Consider the following 18,804-nt stretch of genomic DNA (forward strand, 5'->3'; position numbering starts at 1 on the left):
ATTTTACAAATAATAAATGAATAATATATAAAATTATTGAGTGACATCAATAATAAATAGAAATTATATATTTTTTTAAATTGAGTTTAAAAAGTTGCTTCTACATGTGTGTGCGTTGTCGACGATAAAAAAATTCTAAACATATGTTATCTTATAATTATCTTGAACCGTGAAACAAATAAAAAATATATTTATATATCTTATAGAGTCAAAGACGGGCGGAATTTCATGGGGGCTAAGGCTTCCCTCGATCCCACCAATTATATTTTTAAGTATTAATTAATATTAAATAAATATATTTAAAAATTAAAAAAATATCAATACCTTCAATTTAAAAAAGTTATTTATGAAAAATAAAAATATTTTAATTCGCTATAATAAATTCCTTGTTACACCCCTTTGATTGATTAGATCGAATACTCTACCCTAAAATCAACAATGTACGAAAGTAACAATTTCCTGTGCTTTGTTAATAATCCCATGAAGTCTTAAAATAGACAGACTAGCAGGTAACTTGCAAAAACAATTTCCAACTGAACATTCTTGCATTTGTTTATCCAATTTTTTTGTTTTTTTTTTTTTTCAAATGGGGAAGAAACAGAACATGAATTGGACCTCAAGCTCCATTTCTCGTTCAGAAAGTGAAAGAGTGTCCCTTTTGTACAAGGAAGTTATATACATATATATATATATGATGTTTGGTTTTGTATCATGTTTTTCTTGGATTTTAAGCACTACATATGTATGTATATATAGTTTAAGGGGATCAATCCACTTCCATTTTTGCAGGTAAGTAAGCAGGCAAATGATAACTGGTGATCGAACTGCCCGGTACCCAATTTCGAGCACGACGGTGCTGCTGAGGTGATGGATGGTCGACTTATTTGTTCTATGTCCTTATTTCCTCACTTGTGAAGCAGGCTTTGATTTCTGTTACTTGGAACATTTTCAGGCATCCAATGTTGGATTGTCCAGATTATTTTCTCTGGTCGGTACTTTATTTTTCATCAATCCCTTTGCATAGGACCAAAAATACAGATCGTCACACTATTGAATTGGACTAGTTTCTGCATTTTGTAGGCAAAACCAGATGCCGGGAAGCTTATCGTTGACACCGCTGTACTTTTTGTAGCATATGCATCGAGTTTCTTGATTGTATGCTGCTCCTTTCTTTTCATATGTTCTAGATTTTGTACACCTACGTACTAGTGAGCACAGCGTGAGGCTTTGCTCGGTTCATGAAGTCACCATTAAAGGAGGAAACCCAGTCGATATGGGATTCGAGTTTCGACTAAAATTCTTGTATTGCAGCCTAAATATGGTGGACTGGTCATAGACATTGTGTCAACAAAAACAAAGACTCCACAACAGCAATCAGAAGCTTTGGATGCCATCAAACACACCATTACTTATATTCTACTGATAGTTGTAATAGGGTAACATGCCATTCACTTCTACTTGATTTGATCTTAAACTTTAAACAAAAATCGAGTCTATAGGTTCATTTTTTATCGATCCTATCAGGTCGATATGCAGAGCAGCGCAAGCATGGTTGTTTTCTTGTGCTGGTGAAAGGATTGTAGCTCGTCTAAGGCTAAACCTGTTCAGTCACCTTATCCATCAGGTAAGGCCTATCATATCAGCAGCTTGTTGCTACCTGAATAATTGAATCCATGGATCATTGAGTCCTGAAGCCTTATAACAAATAAGATTTTCAAGAACCCTGTTCTCGCAAGTTGAGCGTCGGTCTCCACCATCTGCGAGTTATTGGATGTCGTTTTATCCTAAATTTGTGCAACAGGAGATAGCCTTCTTCGATGCTACTTCGACAGGAGAACTCCTCAACAGGCTCTCTGAGGATGCACAGATCATCAAAACTGCAGCAACAACAAATCTTTCAGAAGCACTTCGGAATCTAACGAGTACCATTGTCGGCATTGGTTTCATGTTTTCATCATCATGGAAACTAACACGTATTCTGTCATCTTTCCTTTGCTGGCATAAATCAATTTTAACTAATGTTGAGAGTTTAGCAGCCGCAGGCCAACAATAGCTGTTATTTCTGTTCAGTGTTATCCTTGGCAGTAGTTCCAGTTGTTGCAGTCGCCATGCATAGATTCGGACGGTATCTCAAACAACTTTCGCACACCACACAAGCTGCCGCAGCAGTGGCTGCCTCGGTTGCCGAGGTTTGTAAGAATCACAACCTGCATTGAAAATCAAAAGCATTGAATTCTGTCCTCCGTGACAAAAGTCTTGATGTTTAGGAATCTTTTGGAGCTATTAGAACAATTAGATCATTTGCCCAAGAAGACTATGCAGTGTCCAAATACTCTGAGAAAGTTGACGAAAGACTAAATATCGGACTCAAACAAGCTGTGAGTGTCCTTTTCATCTCTCAAGCACACACACCTTCACGTTCGTCGGTACAAGAATTAAGCAGAGGCCGCCAGCCGGAACACGATATGTCACGTTTGTTATTCTTTTTCTACAACAGAAAGTAGTTGGCTTATAATTTGGAGGACTGAACGCTGCATCCAAACTGTCTATTTTCATAGTGGTGAGTTATGGAGCCTACTTGACAATAATGGGATTCATGACTGTTGGGTCCCTTACATCTTTCATCCTTTATAGTCTTACAGGTACGTACTTTTACAAGTTTCATGTTCATTCTGAAACTTTGGTCGGAACAAATTATCTAAACCGTTTCTTTGCAATAAGTTCTTTTTCATATATTACACCTCTGTGCTCTGTGGCTGCGGTTGGATCCTCGGTTTCCTCGTTATCGGTATCACATGTATCTGCCATGAAAGCTGCAGGGTCAAGTAGGAGGAGTTTCCAGCTCTTTGATCGTATCCCAAGCATGCCAAAATCAGGGGATAAGTGTCCAGTGGGGTTAGTCAAAGATTTCATTGAACTTAAACTCCATTATGTTACGAAACCAAACAAAGATAACGGCAAGAAATCGTTAATCAAGAACATATATTGCATTTAAATAATGATGTTAATTCCCTCTGAATGTCAGGAATCCAGATGGAGATGTAGAATTGGATGATGTCTGGTTTGCTTATCCTTCTCGGCCAAGTCATATGGTACTCGAGGTATTGGTTTCTCTGCCTACACAAATGAATTCAAGCATATCACATCATTTAAAACAAATAAAACAGAAGTTCAACAGAACATGTTCTCCTCTAGTAAACTTATCCATGTTTTGCCTCAATAATGTGCATCGATTCAATGGTGTTGGACCCTCCCTTTTCGGAACGAATTGGGATCACATGTTGAACATACAACACTTAGTGAAATGAGATTTCGGTGAGATCGTTGAGCGAGGTTTTCCGAACATGATGGAGATGAACAGCACCGTTATATTCAAGTAATGTCAATGCATGCATTCACTAGATAATGTAAATCTGATTGGAACTGCAGGGAATTACACTTAAACTGCAGGGAATTACACTTAAACTGAAGGGTGGCTCAAAATTAGCCCTTGTAGGACCAAGTGGTGGTGGAAAGGTAAATGTCGCCACCCCTTTTCCCTTCCATTTTCCCATGTTAGAGTTATTTCCCAGACAGTTGATGCATTTCTCTTCACCATGGACTAACAAATTAATAAAGCTTAATCTCCGATCTGTTATTGGTTCCATTCTTTTAACATATGTTACCTATGAGGGCCAAAACTATAAAATAACAATGCATCAGGGGCAAATCAAAAAATAAATTCTAATTTCACTCTCTAAGTTGTCGGTATATATTAGTCGCTTCTCATGTTAATAAATCATTATAAAAATTATTAATTATATTGTAAACACTGATATATAAGTAATGTTGTTTTGTAATATAAACGATAATTAACATTTGATTTAGATAAAATAATTAATCAATTTTAAAATATAAAAAATAAATTGAGAAAATAAAAATAAATAAAAATTATTTTTTAAAATTTTATTCTAAATAATGATTTTAAGATGTACTTGTATTATTAATATTTTTCATGTCACATTATATTACTATATAATACATATCAATATTTTTGTGATAATTAATATTTTTTAATAATTTTAGTAATAGATGACATGATTAATATATATTAATAGTTTGAATATGGGATTGTAATGTTTAAACATTTAAAATTAATATTAAATTAGGGTCACAACTTAATAATAAAATTAAAATATTCAAAATATTTTAGATATAAATTAAAATTAAAAAATAATTTGAAGAAAAATAATTATGACGTAATATATGCAAATGATCACATGGAGATCAGACCCATATGCCCAACACCCCCAATCCCAATGCCCTCCAACTACCCACTGGTTTGGCGTTCAGAAACATCACCCACCCACCTTCCCCATTCTTTTCCACTAAACAATTTAATGAGGATAGAGTTCTATATTATATTCAAAGGGTCAAGTATACCAAAGGTCATTGAATTATGTTTAAATGATTATTTTTAGCATCTATTTTCTAAAATTAATAAGATGATTATTGAACTTATCAATCTATTTTAAAATAGTCAATGCGATGTTATAATAAGTGTAAAAATTCAATGACTATTTTATAATATTTTGATAAAAATGTAATGGTCATTTTTAAATAGTTCGATAAAAATTTAATAATTATTCTAAATTGGTTTTCAAATTTTTGAATATTCTAAATTCATCCCCAGGTATGACCCTCATTCTATAATGGTCCCCAAAATTTTATATGTTCTGATTTCATCCTCAAGCTTTTGAATGATTTAGGGGGAATTATTAGAATGTTCGAAAGTTTAGAGATCAATTTAGAATGAGGGTATAGTTTAGGCGTAGATTTAGAATATTCAAAAATTTGAGGATCAATTAATATGAGTCATAATTTAATGATAAAATTAAAGTGTTCAAGAGTTTAATGTTAATGATTAATTTAGAATTAATGTCATAGTTTAAAGATGTATAATACAATTAAATCATAAAATACTAAAGGGTCATAAGCATCAAAAAGAATAAAAAATTAAAGAGGAAAAGATTTCGAATAGATTTTTAAGGGGTCTAGGGGTGGCTCCAATTGAAAATAGACACGTGGTGATAATGTGAGGATAGTGATACTGATCATAGGAGAGAGGGGAATGGGGGAGGCACACCGCACATGGGCGGCGTTTGGTTCAAGAAAACCATGTGATCACATGGACTTTCCGTGGGTCCCTATCTTTCTCTGGACCTATCCGCAGGTGATCCCAGACGATCCGTTTTTGATCTCCACTCACTCGCCCCGAACTGCGTCTGGGGATTTACGTAAATTTGTTCCCCCAGGCAGCTTTGCACCCGCTGCATGTGCCCTATTGTACATTTTGCCTGCCCTTTACCATGGCACATGCAAGCACTACACGACAAATCTCCTCACCCGCTTTCGTTTCGCCAGTGATTCTCACCGTCCCATCTCATATCCTAAAGGCGTACGCTGGGGAAACCCCCCCAAAAAAAAACCCGTAGGGCCTACTACCTACGTTGGTGCCATTCGCAAAACTTTAAGCTTTAAAAGTTCTAATTCTTCCCAGGTCCTTATACCCTTTGGGATTTTGAAATTTTCCCCTTCTGTTTTTAATTATAGGAACTTAATCCTCGGTTTGTCTTATTTAGAAATTAAAGTCCTTTTCAGTCCATGGTAGTCACATGTGCTTAAACTATATCTCAACTTGAGTTTTTCGGACTCCTAATCAGGTTTTCAGTGCTCTATTTTATTTTCTATAAAACTCAAATTTAAGATTCTCTTTAAAAGCGCTAAGATTAAGAATGATAACAAGTCGATTCAAAATATATTTTTGACTGACCAAATTAAATCTGACATTACCCATTAAATATAAGTTTTTTACCATCCCTAATTAAGATCTATTTCATTCTATCCAACAAGCATTGGTAATATAAAAATTCAATTGTGTTAAAAGTTAAACCAAATCTTTAAATATAAAAATCCAACATATTGAAATTCAACAACAACCCATTAATAGTTTCAAAATTACGCAATTAGAATTAGTAATCGTAGAGAGACTAAAATTCAAAAGAGGAAAGACCACAAGCACCGGATTCGTAATTGAACCAAATCATCCGGACCTGCAATGACAAATCTGACTCAGAGAGAGCTTTAAAAATATAATATAACTCCCCTGATGTCCCTCTCATCTCTTCTCATACTCTCATGCGCTTACTCCCCTACCCTTCCCTTCACTTTCCTTTCCCTTTCTCCCCTTCCATCAATGGAGATCAATGCCATGAACCACACAAAATCACCCGCATTGAAAAGAAACGCATTGCATGAGGAAGAAGAAGCTTTACCCACTTCCCGAAGCACCACCACCAGGAAAAGGAGACAATACTCCACCAAGGATTCTTCGACCCAAACGCAAGACGATGATGAAGACGACGACGATGAGAAGGTCGAAGTGAAGAGGAAGATCGTGGCATTGCAAAGGATAGTTCCGGCAGGCGAGGATTTGGGTGTCGACAAGCTGTTCGAAGAAACTGCTGGGTATATACTGGCTTTGCAGTGCCAGATTAGGGCTATGAAAGCTCTTACCGGCTTCATTGAAGGCGTCGATAAGGAGAAACGAAAGGTCGGAGGTTGATCTCGATTGAAGCAGATCGGTTGTTTTCTCGTCGAGTGTAATCTGGCTTATTCCCCCCTTTGCCTACCTTCGTTTCCTTTTGTTTTGATTAGAAAATGCAGAGAGATCTGTTAATGGGATGATTGAAGAATGAAGAATGAAGATGAGACTACTTCAAAGGAAATTCATCATTTTTTTCATTCGTATGTTAATATTCGAAATCGTGAAGTTACTTAACTGATCTAAAAGAGGAAATTTTTAGAGATATAGAATGTGGATTGATATGGTTTATGCTTGTTCAAGTTCAATCCGATATGAAATATGAAGCTCAAATTTCGTTAGTGTATTTATATTTATAAATGATTTTAGGTAAATTATGAATTTAATACTTAAATTATCAATTTTGATCCATTTCGTATTGAAGTTTTCAATTTTTTTTACCTAATGTTTATCTTTTGTTTTATTTTAGTAACCCACAGTTAAAATTTTAACGTGTTAATACTTAAATTGTCAATTTTTTTCCGTTTTAGTATTTAAACTTTTAGTTTTTTTAAAAAAATTAACGTTAAATTTTGAACATGATATTAAAATGAAATAAAACTTAAACTTTAGGTATGATTTTGAATTTTTTTTGAATGTTTAGGTACTAAAACAAGCCAAAATTAATAGTTTAGGTACTAAACACACAATTTACCCAATAGTTTATTTAAGCCATTTTTTGTCCACTTTTTATTTTAATCTTTAATGACTTTATACTATTTTCTAAACTTTTTTACTCTTTTATACATGACTAATTTAACATATTTTTTAAACGAAAGAAATTAATTTATTCAAAATAAAAATATTATAAATTACAATAAATATTTACAACCATAATCGTAAATTAAGCACATAAGTAAACAATTTCCTATAATCATTCAAATAAAACAAGCAAATTAAGATCATAAGGACCATATGAGGAAAAAAAATAAAAAATTAACTAAGAAACTCAAACAAATATATATATAAATAAATCTGATCACATTTGCAAACGAACCACAAAAATGAATCAAGCTATTGAAAGACATCGACAAAATCACAAATCAGACTCAAGCGACGTGAAAAACTATCCACAAACACAAAATGTATATCCAAATCCACTACGGTGGTCCAAAGTGGGGAATATTAACAAAATATCATATAAGCATCATCTTGATCAGTTGTGACAATATCAATTTAACCCTTAAGAAAAGATAAATGAAAAAAAGGGTCAAACGACTGAAAAATATGCCAAAAAATAAAAGAAACCGTGCCACAAAGACAAATGAAAGCATGTCATAAAAGCATACTTATTAAAAAAAGAAAAAAATATAAATATGATATAAGAAAAGAAAAAGATAATAAAAATTATCGACAATCAACAACCAATATTAAAATTAGTGACACTATCGATCAATAAAAATAAAAAGAAAAGAGATAAACGATATAAATTATGCTTTTATTTAACGGAAGAAAATTGAATAATTTAACATATTCTTCTTAAAGTTTATATTACAATTTATGTGATGTAAATTATGTAATATATGAAAATAAATAAAATATATTATATTATAAATTTAGAAGTGAGTCTAGTTAAATTGAACTGAGACATTAAATGTCAAAATTTAAGCTTTTTCTAGTTCAATTATTTTGTGAACTTCGTATTTGTATCTAAATCTATAGCATCTATGTTAGAGATTTTTAATCATTTGACAATAAATATTAAAATATTTGGCTATAATCATTAATGGTTGTACTTAAAATATTTAATGATAATAATAATCTCTTTAAACAATGATCTAACTCGATTCGTGCCGATACACATAAAAGATTAAAATGTAGGAGGTTTAGAAATGAAATCACAGTATGAATAACATAAATCATCAGCATGCAATTATTTGTACACAATACAGAAGGTTTAGGGATACAAAGGCGACTGATGCAAACACTCCACACATGGCAGATCCCAACATTCAAGCCCAAATACGTTCCCCGATGAACTTTCTTAGTTCCCAAACAATTACTTTTTGCAGAAAATGCTAGAAAAAGAGAAGAAACAAAACAACATATGAACTCCAACTTGAACTTGAGATTCTTCTTTAACTATTTTCCAACAAAAGAATTAAGCATGAGTTGCCGGAGAGTGCTCGGATTCATCTATCGGAGCGCCGTCGAAGAACTTCGAAAAGTCCACAGCAACTCCTCCAAGAAATCGCATGCACCAGACGGTGACGAATAGAAGGAATCGGCTGCCAAGAAAACAAACCCAGATTTTAGTATAGGTTTTAACGCGAATTGTAGAAAATTATGGAAATGAAAACTGGGTTTTATGTTAATGACCTGAGTTTCCATGGTTTCGTTAATATCGGGCTTGCCTGCTTCAACTTCACCACCACCATCGCCGCCGCCATCTCTGGTCTCAACGATGGAACGGTTGCTGGTCGCGAGGAATCTTCGACGTTTTGCTCCAATGCCGGTTCTGGGAAACTTGACGAATTCCCAGCATTGTTATCAAAACCAACTACCACTCCATCGACCGTGGAGTCATCATCGGGCGGCAGTAGCGTTGTTTGCTTCGGTCCCACATCGGTTAACACTACTTCAGAGTCTCGAGTTGTTTCAGACTCAGTAGCATCTAACTCAGCAGCAGCATCAGGCTCAGAAATCCCAACCGACTCAGAAACCACTTTCTCCTCTTCGTCACTATCACTCGAACTCGAATCTTCATTGGCAGGCGTTTCATGTGCTTCTGCTTCTACTTTCGAATAATCCTCCATTTTCGGTTCCAATTTGTCGAAGAATAATCTTTTTTTAATAGTTCTTCGATATCAAACGAGCAACTTATCCTAGTTTCCTTGCATGAAATACTCTGCATGTTTGTTATAGAATAAAAAAGCAAACTTGAGGTTCACGGCATACAGAGAAACTTTGCAGGGAAACAATTAATACAGTAGAAGTTGAATGGCAGGTGAAGAAGAAGAAGAAGAAGAAGAAAGGAGGATATGTCATTTTCCCTAACCATTCAAGCCCATGACCGATCGTTAAGCTTGAGTTTTAACCAAGAATGGTGGGTAAAATGACTAGGATGACAATTTAACCTGAGGTTTAAACTCGATCCGACTTGAAATGATTAATTTTTTTATTATAAAAAATCAGATTCAAATCGTGTTGGGTCATATTTTTTAAGGAATATAGTTGGGTCAGGTTGGATTCAAGTAACAAGTGAAAAAATTTCATCCGTCCCGATCCGATCCGACCCATAAATAATAATATAATTTCTTTGAAAAAAATAATAGAAATAATAATATAATTTCTTTGAAAAAAATTATTATTTTTCAATTAAGTATTTGTTTTATATCAAGTCGAGTAGGGTCCAATTTATACTCTCAAAATTCAGGTTAGGTCGAAGTCGAACGGATGATACATATTTCTTGGATTAAATCAAATCGGTAAAAGATATATAATTTTTATATCAAATTCGAATAGACAATATATATTTTTTAAATCATATCAGATTAACAAAAAAAAATCGACTCAACCCGACCTATTTACATCCTTTAAAAGACCCACATCTCGTTCTTTGTATTTTTTCTATTAATATAACGTGACCGTAAGGATTTCAATTGTAATGGTGACGGGTGTGAAACTTTCCAAGCATAGCTAACTCCTAGATTACAATATCTCGACTTTTAGGTGAGAACCTGCCTGGAACTCACCTACCAATAGTTCATGGGTAAAATATACAAATGGTCATTCGACTTTAAGATATTATTTTATTGAGTCTCTTAATTATTAAAATTATAAAATAATTGTTTGATTATAGAATGTTAATTAAGTATCTCGACTATCAAAAGTTATAAAATGGTCACTCGACTATTAATTATGTTTGAAACTCGTCCTTTTTCGTTAATAATTTAGTGATTGTCTAAACTAGATGTTAACATGATATTTGAGATATTTTTGAGAATCATATCATACTTAAGTAGGTTAACGTTCAACTCATAATATCATCAATTTTTAACGGAAAATGACAAGTTTAGAGCGTAATGAATAGTCGGATGGCCATTTTGTAACTTTTAATAATCGAAGAACTCAACAAAACAACACTCTATAATCAAAGAATCACTTTGTAACTTTTAACAATAAAAGAATTTAGTAAAGCAATACCCTATAATCATATTACTATTTGTATATTTTACCCTTAATACATTTGCCCATGTCAAAAGCTGCGTCGGTTTATTAAACCTATTGAACTACCTCAATGTAAAAGAAAATATTGTTTTTTTTGTTAAAGATTTGAAACCATTTCGAATAATTATATGCACATACTAAAGTGGTTTCCGTGAAAAAATAATTATTGTTGTTTTTTGAGGACTCGGATTCGAAAACCATGAATGTACAAGGTGGTACAGTTAATACTCTATAAATTAATAATGTCAGGACTAGAGAAATTTATTAATTTAGAGAGTTATTAATTTATCGATAAATTAATAATTATTAATTTAAAGAGTTTTTAAGTAATTATATTATGCATACCAAACAAAAAGGCAAATTAGTCTATGTCTCTTAGAATTACGTTGCAGCGAACCTTGGGACTCAACGTAAATTAGTAACTACTGTGTTCATATGCATTGGAAATCAATAATGACTTTTGAAGTACAGTAAATGTAAACAAGAGGAACAAATGTGTTCAATGTATTCTTAAGCAAATTTGGCATATATAAATTACATGAATGTGTTAGAGTATTCAAACCATATCTCAAGATGGCTTCTCATCTAAAAGGTGTTGCAAAATCAACTATGTCAGATCAAATACGTAAGGAGTTGTGTGAGTACAAGAGAGATAATCCTGCAAGCACACAAAAAGACTTGCAGAGATGGCTTGAGGGAAAATTTCAGTTGAAAGTTAGTCAAGGAACAATATCAAACACACTTAAGCGGTCATATGACTATCTCTCTGCTGAAATAGAAAAGGGAAGAACTGAGATCAAAAGACACAAACCAGCAAAATATCCTGACATGGAGAAGGTTGTTATGAGTAGTTTCTCCAGCATCAAGAACGTGTGAATATCACAGGAGAATTAATTTTACAGAAGGCAAGAGATACAATGAAACTCATGTACCCTCATGATGATTCAGATTTTATCTTCTCTATAGGATGGCTTGGGAAATTCAAGCACCGACATGGCATAAAGTCATTTCGTCGTTTTGGCGAGAGTGGGTCTGTGATGTACAAGACATGGAGCAAAAATTGGTATCGATTAGGGAGAAAATTGATCAGTTCCCTATGAAAGATGTTTTCAATATGGATGAAACTGGGTTGTTTTATAGGCTACAAGCTGATCATTCACTGGCAACAAAACAACTTGAAGGAAGAAAACAAGATAAAGAAAGACTGACGGTAGTTATTTGTTGCAATGAAGATGGCTCTGAAAAAATCCCTCTATGGATTATTGGGAAATATGCAAAGCCTCATTGCTTCAAGAATGTCAGCATGAATAGCTTGGATTGTCAGTATCGAGCTAACAAAAAAGCATGGATGACTAGTGTGCTTTTTGATGAATGTGTTCGTTCATTTGACCAAATGATGCATGGTAGAAGAGTTATACTTGTGGTGGATAATTGTCCAGCACATCCAAGAAATATTGAAGGGCTAAGAAACGTTGAGTTGTTCTTCTTGCCACCCAACATGACATCAAAAATTCAACCTTGCGATGCTGGGATAATAAGAGCTTTCAAGATGCATTACCGTAGAAGGTTTTACTGTAAAATATTGGAAGGTTATGAGGTGGGACAATCTGATCCAGGGAAGATAAATGTCCTTGATGCTATCAATTTGGAAATCCCAGCTTGGACGATAGATGTTCGAAAAGAAACAATAGCGAATTGCTTTCGACACTGTAAAATTCGTTCAGCTAGTGACGTTGCAAGAAATTTGGATGAATCCACTTTTGATGAAGAAACTCAATACCTCGAGACTATGATCAATCAATGTGGCTATCGTAATAAGATGGATATCGACAATCTAATGAACTACCCAGGTGAAAATGAAGCATGTTCGGAGGTTCAGAGTTTAGAATATATTGTGGGTACTATCATTGAGAACAATGCAGAGGATGACGACGAAGATGATACGGTGTCTTTGGAGCCTGTTACGCGAAAGGAAGCACTTATGGCGTCGAACACTCTTCACAACTTTATGATGCAATACAAAAATACAAAACCTGAACTATTGGATGCAATAAGAAAAGTTAGAGATGAGCTCCAAATAGACTTGAACTTTAAAGGAAAACAGACAACTATTGAATCATATTTCAATAGAGTGTAAATATTTTTTTTTCAGTTTCTATGAATTATTAATTTATGATTTTCTTGGGACTGAAAATTATAAAGGGATCTCACGAAAAATTATTATCTTATTATTTTATCGAGTTTTTCAATTTTTTACATTGGCCCAAGTCGGGAACGGACAAATTTATTATTTTAGAGAGTTTATTAATTTACCGAGTATTAATTTAAAGAGTTTCTACTGTATATATTTACATATAACTTTCAATCTTTTGACATTGAATACTCATACCTCTTGCATCTATGATCCTCGAGCCCGGATATTCAAAGAATAATAATAATTTCTTTATTATAGAAACCACTTAAATCGTAATGGGTTAATAGATTCATTAGTGCACTATAAGCCCATCTCTAAACCTATCAAGCCCAATCACCACATACCTAAAACTTTGACCATTAACATCTTTTTCAAGTCACAAAATTTTTATTATACTTTTATGTTGATCATTGTTATTCATAATCATTAATGTGGCATTAATGTTAACTAAGTTCACTTACTTCTTTTCGAAATTAAAATATATAAAAGTTATGAGAATTTATAATTATTTTTATTTAGATATTTAAATTTTTTAATCAAAGTAGATATTTACAAATTTATTTTATTCCCATTATCAGATAATGTACATTAATAGAAAAATATTGATAAAAAATTTAAGATCTAAAAGGAAAAAGAACACTTATTTTCAAACTTAATCCCTCTATTATAGATAGGTTAAAATTAGTCACTTAGTTATAGATATCGGTACATATTAGTCTTCTACTTATTATTAAATGGATCTATTTAATTATTGTATTAATAAAAACAATCAAATAAAATTATTTTAAAAATGCCAATCACTATTAAAAAATTAAATAAAAATAATAATTTTAATGTCATTTTTTAAAAATAAAATTTTAAACTTGTAACTTTTGGTATTTGGCCAATTTAGTAATATGAGATCAATTTAAACTAACTTTTTATAATAAAAAATATTAAATTGATCTATTTAATAATTGAGGGACTAAATTGATACAATGCATATAAAGAGGTACCTAGAAAGCACTTTCACCCAGAACCGGGAGAGACGAAATTTTGGAATATATCCACAAGGTCCGATACTGAGTGGTGAAGTTTTCTGCTCGCTCGCCTGTTGTTGGTAGCCAAACTGAGTGCGAGATCGCCGATGATGGAGAAAGGAAAGGAGCCCATCTCAGCCAACGAGGAAGCCAAAATTGGTGAGATCGAGGAGACTGAGGAACCTTTAGAAATTGTCCTGTTTCAAGTTTCTGAATGTTATGTTTATTTGGTCAGTTTCCCCTTATTCGCTACTCTTTATGTATAACACGATTCTCAATCTGTTGCATGTCTACTCAGAATCTCTACTGTTTCTATTGTTGAGGTTTTTCCTTGGATCACACCGAATTCAATCAATTTTAGCCGACTTGTATCTAATTTTATAGTCGATCAAGATTCGGATTCAATATATATATATATATATATATATATAGCTGGTTAAGGATGATTAGATTGCCGATTATACACTTTAAAATGGAATTCAGTTTTGCAACGGGAAATGAAAGCAATTAATTTTAAGAATGGAATTCGACGTAGTTGCGATCCTTCCTTCCCCTTAAAACATTATGGTGGGGCTTCTTTTCTGTTGAGTTTGCTATTCTCAATTTCAATTGAAATAAATAGTTTTAATTTTGGATATTTTAGGTTTGGAACGTATTTTATATTAAAAGTGGTAAGCGGATCATACCATTGTTTGCTTTGGTTTAATCTTCAAATCCATAATGTTGTGTTAAATGGATTATAATTATGCTTGTGCCAGAAACCAGAAACTAGTGAAATAGTCATAGTTTTAAATGTAGTAATTTATAAATGTTTTCGAATATGGTATGGTAGGGATTCAACTCTTTGTTCTTCAGTGTTTTCATTTTCTTAATCGATTTGTTTTACGGATATTCATCTTTTTACACCATTACTTTTTATGATTTAAACAAAAAGCTGGGCATGCCATGAATCCCTGTTCCTGAAATGGCACTTTGGTAGAATAAAGAGAGTGAAGTTGAACTTGATGCTAGTTTGTAAAAGACAAGTCCTAACATTTGCAGTAAATAAGCCCTCCACTTTAGGGATCTAATTTCACTTTACCACCCTTGAGATATTGGACTACGCTCCATTTAAAGCTAAAAGAACCGACTAGAGATATATAGAGTTTAAAGGAAGATAGTTTCATCTCAAAAACAATTTTATTTATTCCATTATTCTCCAGGCGTTGTTAATTGTTGAAATAAATGTATTGCAACAGCTAACAGTGAAAGTCTGATCAAATGGTAAAGTACAACTTACTCTAGGAATAGATAACGCGAACAATGTGTAGGCAACTGATATATGCCATTTATGAATACCTTTAGGTCAAACAGCCTAAATTCCTCCTAGGAAGATCCAATTACCGGACAACTTGAACCATATCAGAGATTGACTTAACTAGCTTTCCAACCATATATGGCTTGTGCCTTTTGACCTTCAGATTAGCATATTTTTTTCGAGTATGATGCAATCAACCATAGTTATTAGTTCTAAAGAAACCTAGGTTGAACTATAGGGATTGCTTCACTTTTTTTTTCCTTTTTCAATGTTCCCCATTTCCTCAGAATTTCATATCAGAATGCGGTCGCAAATGCTAGTTACTTAGGTGTCCCACCTTAGTGAAATCCAACCTTGTGATATTTTCTCACTTATGTTCTCTTTCCTTGTTGTGCACTTGTGCTGGCTATGCTATCTAGCTAATTCAACACATTGCTTCTGCAGATACCTCCAAGGAAAACTGCAGGTTCGTACAGGTAGTTGTCCAACTTGTAAAGATATAATACCCTATAAGCAAGACTGATAATAATAAATAAATAAATTAAAGCCTGTCGATCATATCTTTTGTATTATATTGTGCTTACGGTGGGCTGTTCACAATGATGATATTGAAAACCTTACCTGTCATGCTTTTTCTATTTGTGTGGCCACAATTCTCTGTTATGTTTGCCATCAGGTTAGGTGAACCTTTGTCATTTCTTTTTGCTTGTTTTTCTGTCTTGACGTTAATTTGCATGAATTCAGCTGAATTGCTGAAGGGAATAATTCATTATGCTATAAACAGATAGTGAAATAATTTATGCTTATCGTTCTTCCCCACAGTTTGAAACTAACTTTTTTCCATGAAAAAAAATGTTTTTAATAGCTAAGAGGCTATTGGATAAGAGTGGGGAGTGTGTAAAAGATCTGATCAGGAACAGCACTATTGTATATGCTAAAGTGGTTTCTCTTTTTCTTTTCTGGAGGAGATATGCATATTTGTTCTTCTGAAATTTATTTCAGGGCTGATGAATGGGATGTCAATAAATGGGCGTGGGAGGGAATTTTGAAAGTTATTAGCAAGGGAGAAGAGTGCATTATCAGGCTTGAAGTCAAGAATACAGGTAAACTTAGTTTTGTGCTTTGTAGGGAATATGTATATTGTGCTTATCTTTATTTATTAGATGATTGATTGTTGCAAGAACTCACGCTTCTTCATAGGTGAATTGTATGCTCGAGCATTTCTGAGAAATGGAGAACCACATCCAGTGGAATCTGTAGTTGATAGCAGTAGGTATGTACAAATAAATAATCCTAAGCTTTATACGTGTTTGCAGTGCTATATTGCTTTAATTTTGATGCAACCTATTATCTCAAGTGTGTGTTCTGCAGATACTTTGTTCTTCGAATTGAGGAGAATATTGGTGAGTAATTTTTGCCTTCAATTGAAATTTACCTTTGAATATAAACTCAATTTAGAATTCTATGGTTTCTTTTCAATGCACTCTTGCAATTGTTTTATGGCATTACTATATGAAATTCATGCCACTCCTCTTGCTTCCCTTTTGTGAATAATCCTTGCCTCCCCATTTTTTCAACCTGAAAAGATGTTTATAGATGAATTGTGAGCACATCTCATTAGAAATAATTTGCAGCCTACTAAAGTTCCCAATTCAGGTCTTCTTCATTCTCATTCCAAAAGCCGGTTTCTCTCTCGTATAAAATTTTGAATACTCGTTGGCTTGACATTTCACTATATCCTTTTTTGTTTTCTTTTCCATACAAAAGTAACCCAACCTCTACTGATATGGGAGTCTGTCCAAATTACTGACCTTTCTAGAGTATCTTGTCCTTTAGATTAATAACTAAACTGTTGAAAGGACTTATTATTAGCCTGATATTTCAGTAGTCAAGAGGAGGTGCTTCACTTATGCTTTTAAGTCTTCTTTCCCATTTGGAGCATCCCCTATGGTATAAAATTATCTTTTGCATCAAGCATCTAGGAAAATCAAATATTGTCTGGTTTTACGTAAGAAAAGGAAACAATCCATCTTTTATAATGCATCACCCCAAAGAAAGAAATATCTTATATGTGAATTCTAGCTTTTCTAGACTTCTTTGAGCTATGGTCACTTCATTTGATTCTTGTTGTCTCGGATTGTGTTATGTGACATTCTTTTGCTCAATTTTTGTGGGGGTATAACTGTCTCAAGATACTTATTTACCTCAAACCATTTTAACTTCTGTTGCACTCTAAATTTTAAATCACTGTGTGGTTCTGTCATCAAAACACGGCAGTTCCCTTACATTCAAGTATCTGTAACAATGATGATTGATGTTCTTTGCTTGTTTGCCATTGGTATTTAGTTTTTAAGCTTTTTATTTATTATTTCAGAATTCATGCAGGTGGTCGGCAACGGCATGCTTTCATTGGCATTGGATTTCGAGAAAGAACAGAGGCATATGATTTCCAAGCAGCCCTGCATGACCATATGAAGTAGGCTTTTCATACATCTTTATGCAGTTTCTGTTATTTAATTTGCTTCCTATACTGTGATTTCTTAAGTTCATACTGCTCCGATTTTTCAAAGAATGCGAACGAGTACTGCACTTATACTAAAAAATGCACTCTTTAAATCGTATTTGAAGATACTTGAACAAAAAGAAAACCGCGGAAGAGATGGAGCAGCAATTCCAGAGTACTTCCTCGGTTGATTACAGTTTAAAGGAGGGGGAGACCATTGTACTTCAATTAAAGAATGTATGCCTTTGTACATCCTTTTAACACTGCACAATAACATCATTCCATATTCAAGTACTTCTAAAATGTTTGTCTCCCTTTTTTATTCTAATCGCTCAGACTCATAGAGGCGGTTCGAGTGTGAAGTCGCAAGCTTCGGAGCTCGGCATAGACAAGCTGTCTTTGGCAGACAAAGCTAACCAGAAAGATCCCATGCCAAGCATCATGCTACCACCACCTCCACCGGGACCACTTTCACCTGTAGGTACCACTCCTAAGTCATCCCTACCGCCTCCACCATCACCGCTTTCACCTGTAGATACAGCAGGGAATTCTCCGACAAGTTCACCCTCAAAACTCCAATTAGAGGGTACTCCAGAAAAGAAGACTCCGAAATCCAATGAGGAACATACAGACGAACAACATCGCGGTGAAGGTCAGAGCACAGAAGACATAGAGGATGATGATTTTGGGGATTTTCAAGCTGCAGGGTAGAGGCTTTGCAACAAGACTGTCCATGTTTGTAGTTGAATGCACAAATTGGTTGGTTGGTTTGTATTTTATGGGTTTGGATACTGTGATGATGGGGATTAGGTGTTTCTGTTAAATTTACCATTCCTTGGGTAATTTACTTGGTTAAATAGACCAATTACTTGTGTCCTTTTTTTTTAGTATACAATAAACAATACCTTTTTTATTTATCATTTCATTGATCACTAAGTGCTTTGATTTGTCTGTTGGAATGAATATTTACAGTGGAAAGATTTTTATACAGAGGAATGT

The 18,804-nt window shown here is 33.7% G+C and overlaps 4 protein-coding genes, 1 long non-coding RNA gene and 1 pseudogene across 6 annotated transcripts; 5 read left to right on the forward strand and 1 right to left on the reverse strand.

Moving 5' to 3' along the window:
• Window positions 1-805: 805 nt before the first annotated feature.
• On the forward strand, window positions 806-2,636 carry LOC120132675 (ABC transporter B family member 27-like). Its single transcript, XM_039149386.1, has 7 exons — window positions 806-815; window positions 921-988; window positions 1,081-1,155; window positions 1,312-1,436; window positions 1,711-1,973; window positions 2,071-2,189; window positions 2,268-2,636. Exons 1-7 carry the CDS (start codon window positions 806-808, stop codon window positions 2,502-2,504), a joined length of 897 nt encoding a protein of 298 aa, XP_039005317.1. The 3' UTR covers window positions 2,505-2,636.
• A 179-nt stretch (window positions 2,637-2,815) lies between these two features.
• Window positions 2,816-3,616, forward strand: LOC120132583. The gene is made up of 3 exons (XR_005517013.1): window positions 2,816-2,932; window positions 2,978-3,101; window positions 3,451-3,616. It is a non-coding gene; the product is annotated as an uncharacterized LOC120132583 (long non-coding RNA).
• Window positions 3,617-6,174: 2,558 nt separating this feature from the next.
• LOC120132515 (transcription factor PAR1-like) lies at window positions 6,175-6,749 on the forward strand. The gene has a single exon (XM_039149251.1). It carries the CDS (start codon window positions 6,236-6,238, stop codon window positions 6,602-6,604), a length of 369 nt encoding a protein of 122 aa, XP_039005182.1. The 5' UTR covers window positions 6,175-6,235; the 3' UTR covers window positions 6,605-6,749.
• Window positions 6,750-8,469: 1,720 nt separating this feature from the next.
• On the reverse strand, window positions 8,470-9,599 carry LOC120132513. The gene is made up of 2 exons (XM_039149249.1): window positions 8,942-9,599; window positions 8,470-8,850 (listed from the first exon to the last, which is right to left on the reverse strand). Exons 1-2 carry the CDS (start codon window positions 9,376-9,378, stop codon window positions 8,724-8,726), a joined length of 564 nt encoding a protein of 187 aa, XP_039005180.1. The 5' UTR covers window positions 9,379-9,599; the 3' UTR covers window positions 8,470-8,723.
• Window positions 9,600-11,365: 1,766 nt separating this feature from the next.
• LOC120132511 lies at window positions 11,366-12,929 on the forward strand (annotated as a pseudogene).
• Window positions 12,930-14,018: 1,089 nt separating this feature from the next.
• Window positions 14,019-18,657, forward strand: LOC120132512 (uncharacterized protein At1g03900-like). Of its 2 annotated transcripts, XM_039149247.1 has the most exons (8): window positions 14,019-14,235; window positions 15,747-15,778; window positions 16,305-16,405; window positions 16,503-16,575; window positions 16,674-16,705; window positions 17,688-17,778; window positions 17,931-18,042; window positions 18,142-18,654. In XM_039149247.1, the coding sequence occupies exons 1-8, from the start codon at window positions 14,113-14,115 to the stop codon at window positions 18,514-18,516; spliced, it is 939 nt and encodes a 312-aa protein (XP_039005178.1). In that variant the 5' UTR covers window positions 14,019-14,112; the 3' UTR covers window positions 18,517-18,654. The 2 variants fall into 2 exon arrangements, with proteins under 2 accessions (XP_039005178.1, XP_039005179.1); XM_039149248.1 differs by lacking the exon at window positions 15,747-15,778 and having other exon boundaries at window positions 14,112-14,235; window positions 18,142-18,657.
• The last annotated feature ends 147 nt before the right edge of the window (window positions 18,658-18,804 follow it).

This window comes from Hibiscus syriacus, unplaced genomic scaffold (assembly GCF_006381635.1).
Source record: "Hibiscus syriacus cultivar Baekdansim isolate YM2019G1 unplaced genomic scaffold, ASM638163v2 tig00110569_pilon, whole genome shotgun sequence".
Lineage (NCBI taxonomy): Eukaryota > Viridiplantae > Streptophyta > Magnoliopsida > Malvales > Malvaceae > Hibiscus > Hibiscus syriacus.